This window comes from Neomonachus schauinslandi, chromosome 5, assembly GCF_002201575.2.
Source record: "Neomonachus schauinslandi chromosome 5, ASM220157v2, whole genome shotgun sequence".
Classification (NCBI taxonomy): domain Eukaryota; kingdom Metazoa; phylum Chordata; class Mammalia; order Carnivora; family Phocidae; genus Neomonachus; species Neomonachus schauinslandi.
This window is the reverse complement of record NC_058407.1, coordinates 3,860,055-3,877,470: the sequence shown is the minus strand read 5'-3', so window position 1 is coordinate 3,877,470 and position 17,416 is coordinate 3,860,055. Positions and strand designations below refer to the sequence as shown.

Genomic DNA, 17,416 nt, shown 5'->3' with positions numbered 1-17,416 from the left:
GGATTGTGCGAGAACTATGGTTACAGAGATTAGCAAAATACATTCTCTGCCCTCAAGGCAGATGTGAAACGTTCTCATGCTGCATATAATCGGGGCTCTGTCAGAATCCAGCCCAGGTGCTGCGGGACCCCAGAGGAGGGTGTGTTGGGCCCTGCTTGGCTCACAGAGTAAGAGCTCATCATGCCATTAGCAACTCATTTTAGCCTAATCTTTTCAAGTCATGCCATCTAAGAGTTGGTGATTTGGAAAATACTATATGGTGAAGGTTGTGGGTTAGTGTTGAAATCCTTCCAGGCTTCACCTGCCCTCAGTGACACAAAATGGTAATAGTGTCTACATCTCCTTCTTTCTGCCTCTCTTTCCCTTCCTTCCTTCTTTCTTATCATTTCTTTCTTTTCTTTTCTTTTTTTAATGTTCTATAGTTTTTGCATACTCTGCTCAAAGGAATATTCTGACTGGTAAATGCTCTACTGAGACCTAAAAGGAGAATTTCAGCAGTTTACATTCAGCAGTATTACATTTCTGGAATAACAAGATGCAGCTCTAACATTTAAGTTGGGCGGGAAAGAAAAGATGTGTTGAGAGAGCGCCCCGGTAGGCCTCGGGTTCGGGAAGGAAGGTCAGGATTACACGGAACATGCATCTTGGTGGGAGCCGGGCGGGGAGCTCCACTGTCCTTTCCCCAGACTCTCGGCCCCCGTGGAAGCCTCTCTGCATGAGGAAACCGAAGATACTGATACCTGCGTGGCAGGTCCAGTTGCCCGAACTGCCCTCCCACCTCTGTCCTCCTGAGGTCCTGCCTCACGTCCATCCCTGGGCCTGGCAGTCATGCATCGCTCAGTGACATTTAGCTTTCGGGAACTGCTTTCCCATCTGAAGTGGTCCCAGTGAAGCTCACGGCCAGCGGCACCAGGAGGCCCCGAGGAAGTGCATGCCATCAATAGCCAGGGCTGACCGAGAGGGGCTGACCGCAAAGCGCTGCCATCACATGGTGACCATAGGACGCCAGGCTCACCCAGCCGAGTGAGAACAGTATTCCAAAGCAAACCCACGGAACGTGCTCTTCTAAAACATTTTCACAGTGCAGCCCTGCTTCAAGTAAACATCTTTAAGTGCAAAGATGAAGGGATGTTTTGACTTACTTTAGGAATGAAAAATGGGTACAATTCACACATTTTTGTGAAAGTCACATCTCATGCTTAGAATTCGGACAATAAGTTCTCATGGTTGACAATAACACACAGGAAAAATAAAAGAGAACCATCAGCCTTTCATAAGATTTAAAAGACTTTCTATGTAATCTATATTTCTATAATCAGGCTGTGAATCTGTGCATTTTTTTATATCATATTTTATTCTGCATTATATCTGAAGGCAGGTTTCTTCAAAAGGCAAGCAAGACAGTGGGGTAAGTATTACTTAAAATATTTTTCACCATGAACAAAAGATTAAAAACTGCAGTCACTGCAGTCCAATATTAACCATAAAGTTGAGCCCAGTAAGTATGAGCTAGCCGGGCAGAAGCCGTGCGGTCAGTGGGGCTGTGACCACCTCCTCATCAGACCCCCAGTTCTGCAAGGGAACACACGTGTAGATAGCAGCCTTTTCCCCCCTGCAAATATTCTATCTTCCAACCAGGAGCGTCAAAGCTGGAAGAACTGATCTTTGACTATAAAATGATGTTCGTTTCCTTGTCATTACATTCAGGGAGTTAGAACACTCTTAGCGTTTTACTTTTCAGTTGCTTTTAAAGCATACCTGAGACTTACTTAGAGGAACGTCAGTCTTGCTGTTAATGAAGAGCTAACGAGATAAAATCCCTCCGCAAAGTGAGGCAACACTGTCCTGAACTCCGGCCAGAGGACTGGTGTTTGCACAGATCACTGAACACACCGGCTCTTTCTTGTTTCCGGCTGGAGCAGATAAGGCAGGGCTCCTTTTGAGGGCGTCCCCAGGTAGAGAGCCGAGGCGCCTGGGCACACACCCCAGCCCACCTGCCCTGTGGCTCCTGGCGTGCCCTGGCTCCCGGCCCTCCCCCCATCGCTGTGACTTCTGCTCAAGCAGCAGAAATATCACAGGAAGTCTGGCTCTAAAGTCCACATGGCACGGCCACTGCCCAGTTCCTTGAGGAGAGCAAACCAGACACCAGTTATGGTGTCCTCCGCCCCAAGTGCTCTGGAGGGACGGACAGGCACATCAGATGATCTCTTTTCTCAGCCGCTCCCAGGCTGGCCAAGGAGGTGAGACAAACGGCTGGAGGAAAAGCCGAGAAGGCCAGCAGAACTCCAGTGGGTCTTCGGTTTCCTCACGCAGAGAGGCTTCCACGGGGGCCAAGAGTCTGGGGAAAGGACAGTGGAGCTCCCCGCCCGGCTCCCACCAAGATGCATGTTCCGTGTAATCCTGACCTTCCTTCCCGAACCCGAGGCCTACCGGGGCGCTCTCTCAACACATCTTTTCTTTCCCGCCCAACTTAAATGTTAGAGCTGCATCTTGTTATTCCAGAAATGTAATACTGCTGAATGTAAACTGCTGAAATTCTCCTTTTAGGTCTCAGTAGAGCATTTACCAGTCAGAATATTCCTTTGAGCAGAGTATGCAAAAACTATAGAACATTAAAAAAAGAAAAGAAAAGAAAGAAATGACAAGAAAGAAGGAAGGAAGGGAAAGAGAGACAGAAAGAAGGAGACGTAGACACTATTACCATGTGCGCCCCTGGTGTCTCTTTTTATGTGTCCCAAGTTCCTCTTCTTTTTTTTTTTTTTTAAAGATTTTATTTATTTATTTGAGAGAGAGAATGAGAGAGAGCACATGAGAGGGGGGAGGGTCAGAGGGAGAAGCAGACTCCCCGCCGAGCAGGGAGCCCGATGCGGGACTCGATCCAGGGACTCCAGGATCATGACCTGAGCCGAAGGCAGTCGCTTAACCAACTGAGCCACCCAGGCGCCCCCAAGTTCCTCTTCTTATAAGGCCACCAATCAGATCGGATCAGGGCCCATTTTAAAGACCTCATCTTAACATAAGTGCCTTTTCAAGACCCTCTCTACAAATACAGCCACATTCTGAGGTCCGGAGGGTCAGGATTCCAACATAGGAATGTTGGCAGGATACAGTTCAGCTCAAAACAGTACCCACCCGGGGAGTATTCTGTTGTTTGCTGGCTGAAACAGTCTAGCTTTGTCAAGGACTCACCTAGTTAGGTTTTTTAAACTCTATGATGTATCTGCAAGTGCGCAATCATTTTTTAAGGAAAACCTGCATGAGTTACCCCTGGGGTACAAGGAGAACCTAGAATATCGCACCAGGGTATATGCTGATGGCTTGTCCCTCCTGCTCTCTCTGTGCCCCTCTGCTGAGCCACACTGGCCTGCTTTTTCCTAGAAGGCTTTCATTGTGGGGCTTTTGTGCTCGCTGTCCATTTGCTGGAACATTCTCCCCAAAGACCTCTACACAGCTCACCTCTCAGGTCCTGCTGTCCCCGGATCAGCCGGGCCGTGTCCCCCTGTAAGGCAGTGTCCGTTCTCCATCTGCTCCTACCATGCTGTCGGATCACCATGCAGTCCACACGTGTGTTTGTTTACTTGCTAACTATCTATGTCCCCACCGAAACAGGTGTTCTAAGCAAGCGGGGACTTTGTGTCCCACTGCCATTTCTCTCCAGCTCAGATCTGGTGGGTTGTGCTGAACACACCCTGTGCACTCAGTAGCAGGTGAATGATTCTCGCAGGATCGGCTTTGTCTCCTTAAACAGGTTGTGTTGAAAGATTTTCATTTTCTGAGCATGCTTATCAAGAGGCATGCTGAGAAAAGGTGGTCAACACTGTTCCTTCTTAGATTATGAATTTAGTGAGTCGTCATCGGTAAAGGATGTTTTCATTGAAGGAAAAGTATTCTTCTGTGTTTGTCTCACTAGTTACTGCTCTCTCCTCCCAGGTTGGGGCTCGGCTACATTTCCAGAACCATCTAGTCAAGATGGTAGACACAGAAAGCCCGATTTGCCCCCTCTCCCCACTCGAGGCTGATGATCTGGAAAGCCCATTATCTGAAGAATTTCTACAAGAAATGGGAAACATCCAAGAGATTTCTCAATCCATTGGTGAGGACAGTTCTGGAAGCTTTAGTTTTACAGAATACCAGTATTTAGGAAGTGGCCCAGGATCTGATGGATCTGTTATTACAGGTAAGTGTGCTGTATCCCAAAAAGCTGTATTTAGAAAAGTTTTTGGTGTGTTTTTTTTTTTTTTTCCTCTAGAGAAAACTGTTCTCTTTAGCTGACAAAGAAGTCACATCTTTGTGCAATGAACTCTTTAGACATGATAAAGCATAACACCCAGTCCACTGGGCCTGGAGGGCTTTCAGGAGACATTATGAGATACCAGTATGCCCACTTTTAAAAGCTATACACAAATCAGATAATGCTTGAAATTCAGTTAAGGCAGTCAGCTACATTTCTAAAAAAAATTCTGAGTTTCTATTTCTTTAAAGCAGAGGCTCCTATTATATTAGAAAGGACAATTTTTTTAAAATCTGGAAATGTATATGAACCACCTCCCTATTTTCTACACTGCATTAAGAACTGCAGGAAAGGGGCGCCTGGGTGGCTCAGTCGGTTAAGCATCCGACTCTTGGTTTCGGCTCAGGTCATGATCTCAGGGTCCTGAGAGTGAGTCCCATGTTGGGCTCCGTGCTCAGCGTAGAGTCTGCTAGAGATTCTCTCTCTCCCTCTGCTCATGCGCGCTCTCTCTAAAATAAATAAATAAAATCTTAAAAAAAAAAAAAAAAAGACGTGCAACAAGTATCAGCAGGGCAGGTACAAAGAAATAAAACTTTATTTAGATGTGAAGCACATGTCAGCCCATGGACTTGGGTCCAGTGTGGCTTTTGATGAAGCATATGGACCACGAGGCTAGTTGATATGACATTTCCAAGTCTTATGTGTCAGAGCTTTCAGATGGCTTAGGAATATATTTTAGATTATAGTTCTTGGCGATGACCTAAAAGACAACCTTGAAACAAACTGGAAGAACGTAATTTTGGATCCCTCCTGTTTGAGGGTGAGAACTTGGGAGAAAGAAAATCCAGGCAGAGTGGCCGCTGTGGACTCTACCTCCCTGGACAAAGTGGGTGTCTGAACACTCTTCCTGTCCATGGCTAGAACAGAACTTTCCAGAGGTTTTACAACTGCACGCCCACCCTGCTCACGCAAGTTCCTTATTTGAGAACGACCTCGAGAGTGTGTGTGACCTGAAGGAAAAGTGTATCCTTGAATCTTTCATTATAAAATGAACAATATGGGGCGCCTGGGTGGCTCAGATGGTTAAGCGTCTGCCTTCGGCTCAGGTCATGATCCCAGGGTCCTGGGATCGAGTCCCACATCGGGCTCCCTGCTCCTTGGAAGCCTGCTTCTCCCTCTGCCTCTCTCTCTCTGTCTCTCATGAATAAATAAAAAATAAAATCTAAAAAAAAAAAAAATGAACAATATGTTTTCCAAAGTAGGGGGGGTAACTGCCTTCTTTAAAAAAAAAAAAAAAGAAACAAATGGACAGAGATAAATCTTCTCAAATCCAGAAGAAAAAAAATCTCTGATAGTCAGTATAACCACAAATAGTATACGAAAACAATTGGCCAGCATGTGGTGTGTCTGCAATGTGGTGAATCAAAGACCCATGTGGAGGGGTTGAGAGCTGGCTTTGACCCTGGGTTTTCTCCTACTCTGAGCTTGTCATCTCCAGCATGTGCCAGTGTCCTGGGGTCTGTCTCCCTCCCTCTTTCCTCAAATAAACAGAATAACGAGCTCGAACACTGCTCTTGGGGTTCAGGGAGACAAGGCGTGCGTAGTGGCTACCATGGTAGCCAGTAGCCGGGGCTGTCACTGTCCCAAACACTAGCACAGGTCAGCCATGAGGCGACCTCCCGAGGCTCTGCAAGGTGATCCCACACCCCAGAGGCTTTTCCTTGTCCCCCTCCCTCGCTGTTTCTGGCAGCCCCCATCACCCTGGACGTTTGCTCCTTTCCCTCGAAGCTCACTCGCTCGGTAACATGTCATGAGCAAGGCAGTCAAAACACGAACCACTGGGGCGCCTGGGTGGCTCAGACGGTTAAGCATCTGCCTTCAGCTCAGGTCATGATCTTCAGGTCCTGGGATCGAGCCCCACGTTGGGCTCCCAGCTCAGCTGGGGAGTCTGCTTCTCCCTCTCCTTCTGCCTCTACCCCTGCTTGTGCTCTCTCTGTCTCTCTCCCTCAAATAAATAAATAAATAAATCTTTTTTAAAAATCTTAAAACAAAAGCCGCGAACCATTTATAAAGGTCTGTTGGGGTCACTACAAAGGCTGTTCAGACAGGAAGGCCACAGAGTCCATTAACTCGTCATCTCGTCAGGGTCTCGCTTGGATCGTGGAATCCCTGATTTTCTGGGTCAAGGACACTGCTGCCAAAAGGGATGTTCATATGAAGAACACGGCTTCAGAGCCAGCTGAGGGGCATGGGTTCAAGTCTTGGCACGGTCTCTTTCTAGCTGTGTGACCAGGCCATGTTACCTGATATCTGTAGTTTATTTCCACTTGTAAAACAACAAGAGTCTTCTCACTGAGTTTTTACGAGGATTATGTGAGGCTTTGCACAAGATGCTCTTTCCTTCTGCCAGGAATGCTCCTTCCTGCTGCTTTTATTTTTCTTTAAAGTATCTCAAACATACAGAAAAATATACAGTAGGACACCTGCCACCCAGATTTACAAAGGTAATGTTTTATCACACTGCCTCATGCCTTCTGTCTAAAGTGCAACCTACGGGAGCTAAGGTCCGGCGGGACCCTCTGCCCAGTCCCACCTTCCTCTCTGCAGGGGACCAGCATCGTAAAACTGGCATGAGCTTTCCCAGATGTGTGTCCATACCCACCGACCACATTCAGTGCTGTCTGGTGTTGGAGATCTTACACGAATGTGTGGCCGTTGGTATCTCTGTTTGTTGCCCCAATGCTGCAGTGCTAACCGGCCACCACATGGGCCACTCTCACCTCTCCCAGCTGATCCGCAAGCTCCCACGCCACCATTCCTTCCATTCGTGGTTTGTCTCCGGTCTACACGATGGTGGTGTCAGGGTGGGTAACCTGTATCCCCGTGGGGGCTGCTTTATCCGCAGACGCCCCGTGCTGACATCCTTTAGTCCCATAGATGCCACTCGTTTCCAAGTTTCCTTGGGTGGGGTCTTCTCCACGCCTCCTTCAGGGAGGCCATTCCATATATGTGTGACATGGTGAGCTTGCTTTGTCATACTCTGTACTCCCCCGGGGGTCCCCCAACCTCCTAAATGATTTTTGTTTGCACACATTGAAGGCTCGCTCTGTACTGTAAAGTTCTGTGGGTTTTGACAAATGCATCCTGTTGTGTCTTCACCATTATGTTCTCATATGAATTGTTTCACCATCTCCAAACAAACCTCTGTTTCACCTGTTCAGCATCCCTCCCCCTCTCCCCCCAGCAACTCACCTTTGTACCAAACCTATAATTCAGCTTCCCCAAAACGTCAGATATTTAAATTGTATAGTTTATAACCTTTTAAGACTGGCTTTTCTTTTTATCCTTCCACCTATCGAAGGGCATCTTGGTTACTTCTGATTTGGGGAGATTAACACTAAAGCTTATATAGACATCCGTGTGTAGGTTTTTGTGTGAACTTAGTCCTCAGATCACTTGGGTAAACACCTAGAGTGTTATTCCTTTAAGACTGCTTTGCCAAACTGTCGTCCAATGTGGCTGCACCATTCTACCGTCCCAGGAGCCATGAGCGAGCGTTCCTGTCACTGCACATCCTTGCCAGCATGCAGTGTTGTCAGGGGTTTCTTTAAGTTTTTTAAAAGATTTTATTTATTTATTTATTTATTTATTTATTTGAGAGAGAGACAGGAGAGAGAGGGCACGCACAAGCAGGGAGAGGGGCAGAGGGAGAGGGAGAAGCAGGGTCCCCGCTGAGCAGGGAGCCCGACGCAGGACTCAATCCCAGGACCCCAAGATCATGACCTGAGCCGAAGGCAGACCTTAACCGACTGAGCCCCACCAGGCGCTCATGTTTGTTTGTTTTAGCCAGTCCAATAGGTGCATAGTGATGTCTCGTTTTAATTCACAATTTCCTAATGACAAGTGATACTGATTTGCTACCATTCTTCATGAGGTATCTGTTCAGATCTTCTGCCCATTTTTTAATTGAGTTGTTTGTTTTATTGTTGAGTTTTAAGACCTCTCTGTGTATTGTGGATACAAGTCTTCTATGAGATGTGTGTTTTGCGAATATTTCCTCCCTGCCTGTGGCTTGTCTTTTTCATTCTCTTGGCAGTGTCTTTTGCAGAGCAGAAAGAAGTTTTTAATTTTAAGAAAGTCCAACTTAATTTTTTTTGTAATTTTTCATGGATTATTGCTTTCAGTGTAGCCCACATGGATTTTTATCCTGTGTTCTGGTGTGATTTACTGAGTTAACATTTGCAGAAGAGCTGGAGGGAAGCAGAGTACAAATTGTGTGTAGGCTGAGCTGGGGTGGGGGAGGGGAGACAGCTCGGTGTGTGGGTCCAGAACCCGGGGGCGGCCCAGCGGCAGGTTTGGGGATGCCACAATGGTAACTGGAGGCACACAGGCAGGGGTGGGACAGCCCAGGACAGGGGCCAGCCCAGGCCGGGAAGTCTGCCCACTAGCCGGCACCTCCCACATGCAATCATGTCCTCGTAAACCTGGTATAGAAATCGATGATGGTGTCTGGAATGCTCATCAGTGTTTCTCCTCTGTTCTCAGACACCCTCTCACCAGCTTCGAGCCCCTCATCGGTCACTTACCCGGTGGCTCCCGGTAGTGTTGATGAACCTTCCAGCATAGCCTTGAACATTGAATGTAGAATCTGTGGGGACAAAGCCTCAGGCTACCATTACGGAGTTCACGCGTGTGAAGGCTGCAAGGTACGGTGGACCCCGGCAGGGAGGAGAGTCCCTGCTCAGGACAACGGGTGCTTCCTTTTATTTTAAACACAGATTTTCATCATCACTGGAAAGATCTGGCAATCAGAGGTGGCAGGCCCCCACATCACGCTTTTAGGACTTTGTGTACACTCTCCAGTTTTGGTACTTCATGTACCTGATGCGTGGGGGATCGAGTCATCTCAGTGTTCGGTTAAAATCAGAAATCTCCTTCCCCTGTGCGTGCTGAGACAGTTTACCAACTTTTGGACGATACCACAGCCTTTCCTGGTGTAGGCACGACCCGAGTCCTTGACACAGCAATGCCACGCCCGAGCCCGGGCTGGCCTCAGAGGCCTGGGCCGCAGGGAGGAAAGGCCACGCTGCCTTCTGACGGGCAGAATTCTCTCTTCAACCTCATGATCCTGTGCCTGCTCTGGCCATCCCACTTCACAGACCTAGATATCCAACTGAGGGAAGGTGCCAACCTCCCCTCCTGTTCCCCAAGAAATTGCTGTCCCTGCTCCCGCGGGCCCGCCGGACGTGCCCCATCTGAACTATGCAGGAATGAGTGGGAAGCAAACAGAAAAAGAACCAAAGCAAATACAGACTCCTTCACAAGCCTTCTGACCACGAACCTGTGAAATAGCCTTTCCTACCTGGCTGTGCCTGAATTCCTGGTGTTACATTTTGTTTCTCATGGACTAAATACTGAAGTTTCTTGGTAGAGTTTAGTGCTTTTGTAAAGCATGAACATTGTTTACAAACAGGTGGCTTCCTTTTATTGGTTTATTATAATTTTTGTCTTTCAGGGAGTTAGTATTCTCTTACGTAGAGATTTGTGTAGTCACAAATCTGGACGTGAGTTGGGGAGGGAAAGTGACACTTGCATGAATCGGAACGGGACTGAGTGACTCTGGGAGACCATAACCGGGTCTTCCCAAGCCAGACGAGGACGTCTTGAAACGACTTTGAATTTTGCCTCATTTTGTTAGTTTTTCATCTTACATGTAATGAAATTTAAATTTTTCAATTTGTCCCAATTAAGTCAGACTTCTTAGAATGATTTTGCTAATTTCAGTCCATTTGGAAAGTACAGTAAGTGAACGACCAGAAACGTGAGTAAAGCCACAACGCTGACTTACCGGCCCACCGTAGCCCCTCCCCAACCGTGCGTCCATCCCACAGGGTTTCTTCCGGAGAACCATCCGGCTGAAGTTGGCCTATGACAAATGTGACCGCAGCTGCAAGATTCAGAAAAAGAACCGGAATAAGTGCCAATACTGTCGTTTCCACAAGTGCCTTTCGGTCGGGATGTCCCATAACGGTAGGTAAGGTCGTCTAGCGTGCTTCCCCAGCCCGTGCCTCAGCTTACCTCCCTTGTCTGGTCGCCGCAGACTGTGTTTTGAATGAATGTGTGGCAACACTTCATGCCCAGATCATTTTGCAACCAGAATAGCCCAAAAAGGGAGCAGTGTCACATAGCTGAGACCCAGCAGAGCTCCTGCAATTCCCCTTAGACACTTCTCCCGGTAAGACTTTGATCGAAGGTTTTCAGACCGATTGGAAATGCCCCCAGGACGCCAGAATGGTCCCAGAGTCTGCACAAAGCATGTGCCATTGCAAACACCGTCCCACGTGGCGAATGTCATTATTCTGAACCCTACTGTCATTTTAGAACGCGCCAGTGATGACGCGAAGGTAAATCTAAAATGACTAATTCCTAGCAGTTGCATGTCCACCTTATGGACAAAGAAAAAGGTGTCACATGAACTCGCCCTGGGGGAAACTGCCATCTCCTTGAACTAAGGGTCAATTGGGGACCTCATGACAGGAAACAACCCTCAACTGATCCTGTTGACGAAATGAGGGATTGCCTTTCCTTTGAACCTTTTGAAAGAGTCCAAAATTGATGGAAGGTTGAGTTTTATTTTCCTCTCTCCAGAACAGAACGTTGACTAGTCCTGAGGGGCAGCTTTGCTCTCGTGGTTGAATTCTCGGTGCGCGCTCTCCGCCCAGCGGCCGGTCCCCTGCCGTGCGCCCCAGTGCTCACCTCTGCCCCCTTCCCGTTCTCTCCCATGTCCCCCTCTTCCCGCCCCCAGCAATTCGCTTTGGACGCATGCCAAGATCTGAAAAAGCAAAACTGAAAGCGGAAATTCTCACCTGTGAACATGACCCAGAAGATGCAGAAACGGCAGATCTGAAGTCCCTCGCCAAGAGAATTTACGAGGCCTACCTCAAGAACTTCAACATGAACAAGGTCAAGGCCCGGGTCATCCTCGCGGGGAAGGCCAGCAATAACCCGGTAGGTGACCTCGCTGCTGCTTGGGCTCCCACCTGAGGTGGCCCCCTGGCCACAGGGAGGGGCTGAGGAGACAACGGTTGGATGGCGGGAAGGTGGGATGGCAGTGTGGGCCCCGAGGCAGCAGGCAGAGGCAGCTTATCAGCAACTCCGATCTTCAGGTTCCTCCACCTCAGAGCTCCTAGCAACGAGGTCATTACAATGACTGTGTAACTAATACACCAAAAAAAAAAGAAAAGAAAAGAAAAAATCTGGTTAATAGCTTAGGGTCATCTCTTAAATGCATTTTTTAAAAACCTCTATTTTTTTTCTTAAATTTCTATTTTAATGCCAGAAAATGAAAGCATTTTCTTTCCCTCAACAGTGTTCTGGCATCCTTCCCCTAAATCTCCTCCCTCCTCTCCAACCCCCCTGCCCTGCAGCCCCCCACCCATCCCACTCCTGTTTCTTCAGTGAAAAGGCAAGGACATCTCTGGGTTTAGAAAGGGCTGTTTGTTTACAGAAACTCCGTTGTCTTCTCTGGACAGTTCTGGGCTTTTTCTGTAGTGCACTCTGCCACCTGACCCCAACCCCCGCGGTCGGCTCAGTCTCTGTGTCCATTGCAGAGCTACTTCAAAGAGGGGCCAGCCCAGGGTTGGCTAATGAAGATATTTTACCTTTTTCCTATGAGCATGGCAAAACAGGTTTAATTCGTACTAATGAGTAGCTTAAAGCGATCCTGATTGGGAATTACAAGCTGGAATTTTTAGTCACAGGAAAATGAAGTATTTCACAAGCGACTTACTTTCATGAACAAACCAAACCTCTCTTTTACTGAGTCTTTAATTCTTCAGTAAAATTCTCCAATTAAATAGGCTGAGACATTTCAGAAGGGCTCAAGCAAACTCTATTAAATTGGTAAAACCACACCCATGCTGGGAGGCCCCAGGGGCTTTTATAAATTAGACCCTTTCTGGATCATAAGGGTGAAAGCAAAGTAACCTTTTAATTTTGAGTTTCTCTCCTGGAAATGGTTAGGAGAGATCTTCCTTCCATTTCTCTCTTGGGTTTTTAGAATTTAAAGGGAACTTAAAAGTCAACTTTACTCTTAACCAAACACTCTTGTTTAATACTAGTTTCATTCCCACGGAGTATCCTTCTGCATACCCCACTGAGATCTGCACGCTCTTGGAAGGAGCCCTGTCCCCCTTGGCCTGAGCTCGGAGCTCACAGTGTGGGCCACAGCCTCTGCTTTTCTATTTTCCGTGGCCTGTAGATCATCTAACACGAAGACCTACAGCTCACCTAGAACTGGTTAGGGGCTGGGTGGGCCAGGAGGGGGATGCTGTGGGAAGTTGGCCAGGAAACGGTGGAGGGAGGGTCTTGGGAGGAGGAAGGAAGCTGCCGGAAGCATGTAGATCCCATTGTTTTGGGAAAATATGGGTGTTAGCTGAGGGTTGAGGGTAGTGGGAGAGATAGTGAGTGTTTCTGTCTGGGCATGGGGCTGGTCTGAGCCACTGAGATTTCAGAACCGGAGGCCAGAAAACCACCAGGGCCCTTAGTGACCTGGTCGGAGCTCGTCAGGGCCCTGGCTGCCCTATGACTTGAGGGTGGCAGAAACAGAAGCAGAGCTGAGGCACAGAGGTACATCAGTCCCATCTGAACTTGGCTTCCAAAAGACGTGCTTTTCGAGAGCGTCTTAAAAAGTTGGTGTGTTGACACTTGAGGTGTTAAAAATACCACAAGAATGCTCTCCAGGAGGCCACATGCAGTGAGAGGGTGAGGAGCATTGAAGTCCGTGGGAATGAAAGAATGCACTAGTACTCATATTTTGTAATGTCACAGACCGTCATAACCTTCTTCATTCAAATGAAGGGGACCACATACGTTTATCTCAAAGGTTCCCATATTGCTCAAACTTGTCGGGAATAATCTTTAGAGTCTTTGAATGTCTTCAGTTATGGAGAATCTGTATCCTCTAAGAAGATAATTGAATTTTAGACAAAATCATGAGTGCTTTGTAGCCAGTCACTAACAGTCAAGTGTCTTGTCTGAGAAGAATGAATGAAGCAAGGGGATGAGATTTTGGCACGTGGCCGAGAATAGATTCTAACACGCGTTTTGAAAGGGCCTTCAACATTATTCTCAGCGTTTCGAGATCTTTGGGACAAGGGGCCCCCTGGGTGCCATCCTGAAATGGCTTTAGGGGGTATGTTGCACCACGTGGTGGGGTTCTGCCCACAGTGTTACGCTGAAATATTACACCGACAACTTAAGTTGCCTTAAGATTGAAAAACATTCTTAATATTTTATACCGTTTCTTGAAATGTGTAGTAAAATCTAACCAAAAGCTTATTAAATGGTTTCATCTAAAGCAATTCTACCAATAAATCACAATTTTTTCCTAAAACATGGTGCTGCCTGATTTTATGTAGACAGTGCTATTTAGATGTATGTAAAGATGAGTTCTTGTCAGTGGCATCATTAACACACACAGAACACCATCAGGCGTGAGCACGAGTGATAGATGTCAGTTAGGAGAACCTTCTGGTCTTGGTGGGGAGTGATTTGGGGGGGGCTGGGCAGCTTTCTGCTCGTGCTATTTAAACTCCTGACAACATGCTTTATTTATCTGAAATGACCACCTGTGATGTCAGATACATTCATATTCAAACTTAAGTATAAAAGGCGCATTCCATAATTAAATATAAGCAGCATGGATTTTTTTTAAATAGTCCTATCAACAGTGTTTATCAAGCGTGTTAGTATATGCATTTTCTCTTGAGTTTCCATAAACATTGGTTTCTAAATGTTACCACTGGTTTTGAATTGAGATGGTTTCTAATTTTGTCTGTTAATGAGGCCCTGCCTTCTTAAGATCCAAGTGATAATTTTATAAAAATGAAATGAAGTATTTGTACCAGATACATCCCCATTTACGAGAGTATGTTTTACATAAAACTAGTCCCAGGCGGGTCTCACGGGCGTGTGTCCTGTTTCACAAGGTCCTTTGCCTGGAAGGGCCCCGCATCGGGATTTCATGCCCTGCTGTCGCTGTCTTGAAATTCTTCATTTTTGAACAAGGGGGCCCACGTTTTCATTTTGCCCCAAGCCCTGCAAATTCCATGGCCGGTCCCGCACCGGTCGTGAGAATCTCCAGCAAAGGATGCAAGTGCTCTGGGATCACACATTTGGGGAACCCCTGCCCAGCCTGTCCCTGTTCCTGAAGCTTCCCCAGCACACACCTGCTGCGGTAGAGACTCTGGAAGGCCCTAACTTCATTTATCTCAGCGTTTCCCAAATTTTTTGGGCCACACAACTTTTGTTTTTAATGCCTTTATTTCTGCCGAAGGTTACAAAGCCAGTGATACAGCCAAGGTGGCCTACTAGTGTATTTTCTGGAATTGAAGGGATACTGCTGTGTATCCCTAGAATGTTAATTCCTTCAATGTGAGCAACTTCCCAGAAAACAGAACTGCCCCCAAACTTTCCCCAAACAACAGTAATCCGGCCTGCTTTTATGGTCTTTGGAAAGAGATGGTTTTAGTCTTCCTTAACCAGACTTGAGATAGTCAGGACTTTGGCTTTGAATTTTGTATTCAGATTGTTTTCACTCACGCACAGGTAATTTTTCGAGTATCCCCTTTATTCAGACTTAGAATCAAATTATTTTTTTTATCCAACGCTGCATTGTAAATTCTGATTTTGGTTAAACATTTCTCAGACAATCCCTTGCATTGTTCCAACGCGTTTGCCTTGCTTCTGAGACAAGGACACCCTCCAGGTGCCCTGAAGATGGTTTTTTGCTGTGGTTCCTCCAGGTGCTCTTGGGAGCCCAGGAATAGGGGACACATCGTGCCGTGGGGCCAGATAGAGTGTCAGTGACATGTTTTGCCCATTGGCAGAGTGGGTCTTAAAATCATGAGCTGCTTAGGCATTCTACATTTTATGCATCCTGGTAGGAATTGAAAATAATGCTTCAGCCCACCTCATTACTGATCTATAGAACACATTATAAATCAGAGAGATCACCGAGAGACTGTCATTTCTTCTGCTCTGTGCACAAATCCGGTGTACATTTTGGGCAGCAGCACAAAACATTTATGTTGTTCCCCTGTGCCCCACCAGATATATAATCCCTCCTGGGCATGCTGGCTTCAAATAATAGGGCCAACCGTCTCTTCTTTCCTCCACTAGGTACTTAGAAAATGGCAGGACCCGTGGGCTTAGAAGCAAATGGTATATGGCAACATGTAGGCTGCTGGCCCAGGGGTTTGCACTTGTTCCAGAACACAGAGCACCAAAGTGCAGATCTCAGTCTTACACACAAGGAGGTGAGGGTCCTTCAAGATTTTCCCAGGTTACTCCCAGAGAGCAAGGGCTTAACAATGCTTGTTTGCTTATTGCTACGCAAACACAAACACCAACTTTCCGAGTTCTATTTACCTGCCAAATTTACTCATACAGCAGTTGTCGGGTAACAATGGTTATCTCCAAAGTTCATAAAATGGTAAAATTAAGAATTACTGTAGGATGAGCGAAAGAGGTGAAGGCACACATTTTTAGTAATAAAATTAATAAGCCCTGGGGATGAAAAGGACATTATGAGGACTACAGTCAGTAATATTGTAGTTACATTGTCATAACTCCACTCGAAGGGTGGGCACTGCCTAATGTGTAGATGTGTCAAATCACGCTATGCTGTGCCCCTAAAACTCATGTAACATTGTGTGTCAACTGTTTTTCAGTGATAAAAATTTCAAAGTTATTGTAGTTAGGGCCATTGCAGAGGTATTTAGGAGTTCAGAGAATATTACGAAGTATTAAAAGTGCTTTGCAAATATTCTCTTGTTAGCTTTATTGCCGAAATCAGGACTTACCTTTCATAGCAATGAAATCCCCACCTGGTGTCAGGCACTGATGATTATTATCTTACTGATTTGTATCGCTAGTTCCCTATGAATGTCTTTGTGTCCCCAACCAATTTTGAGGTTATTTAAGGACGAAGACTACATTTTGTTCCTGTTGGACTTCTCCGCAGGTGACCTGCGGCAGTGGCTGCTCATCAGTTCATTGATAATTAAGAGGACAGCCTGTCACCAGTGACCTGGCTCATTTCCATGTCTTTCTTTGCAGCCCTTTGTCATACACGACATGGAGACATTGTGTATGGCTGAGAAGACTCTGGTGGCCAAGTTGGTGGCCAACGGCATCCAGAACAAGGAGGCGGAAGTCCGCATCTTCCACTGCTGCCAGTGCACGTCCGTGGAGACCGTCACCGAGCTCACCGAGTTCGCCAAGTCCATCCCTGGCTTCGCCAACTTGGACTTGAATGATCAGGTCACTTTGCTGAAATACGGAGTTTATGAGGCCATATTTGCCATGCTGTCTTCTGTGATGAATAAAGACGGGATGCTGGTAGCATATGGAAATGGTTTTATAACTCGTGAATTCCTAAAGAGCCTAAGGAAACCGTTTTGTGATATCATGGAACCTAAGTTTGATTTTGCAATGAAGTTCAACGCGCTAGAGCTGGACGACAGTGATATCTCCCTTTTTGTGGCTGCTATAATTTGCTGTGGAGGTAAGTCGTTGGCCGAATGTGGTGCCACGTCACCTGCAGCCTCCTATCCCGCAGGACAGCAGTAAATCTGGTCTGTGCGTGAGTGGTGCACAGTGGAGTGCACACTGGCAGGCGGGAGGGCGTCTGAGCCCCTGCGTCACCACCGCGGGGAATTAAGTGAGAATTATACTGTATCATAGCATAGCATACGTTATTATATGTAAATACATATTTGTACATTATATAAATATGTTCCATCCATAATTATGTTACATACATGATATTCTATTTCTAAGTATAATATAACTATATCAAATATATTAGGTGCAATGGTAATACAATTTTATCTAACATATCTAATATCTAATACATCTTAGAATCATAATATACGGTGTGTATTATTATAGAATTCTATTATTATAGTATCATATCCATATCATAGACAGTATTCCATGAAATGCCATACAGATGTTAGTACAGTTTATCTCACTATTGGTATATTTATTCTATTTCATAACGAAAAATATCAGTAGCTAACTGGCGGTGTTTGCAGTTTGCCTTGCCAAAGGAAATGGATCCCAGTGAAGGAAAATCTGGGCCTCTCTGCAGGGAAGCTGGCTCTGCAGCTCCCAGAATTT

At 46.4% G+C, this 17,416-nt stretch overlaps 1 protein-coding gene across 5 annotated transcripts in view; it reads left to right on the top strand.

The window, feature by feature from the left end:
- The window catches only part of PPARA (peroxisome proliferator activated receptor alpha), a 99,775-nt gene that overhangs the window by 80,213 nt on the left and 2,146 nt on the right, over positions 1-17,416 (top strand). For all 5 annotated transcript variants that reach the window (XM_021687463.1, XM_021687464.2, XM_021687465.1 and 2 more), the window contains 5 exons: positions 3,931-4,177; positions 8,777-8,937; positions 10,123-10,261; positions 11,037-11,239; positions 16,352-16,799. In XM_021687463.1, coding sequence (XP_021543138.1) covers positions 3,970-4,177; positions 8,777-8,937; positions 10,123-10,261; positions 11,037-11,239; positions 16,352-16,799 — 1,159 coding nt within the window. In that variant the 5' untranslated portion in view covers positions 3,931-3,969. The remainder of the gene's footprint in view (positions 1-3,930; positions 4,178-8,776; positions 8,938-10,122; positions 10,262-11,036; positions 11,240-16,351; positions 16,800-17,416) is intronic.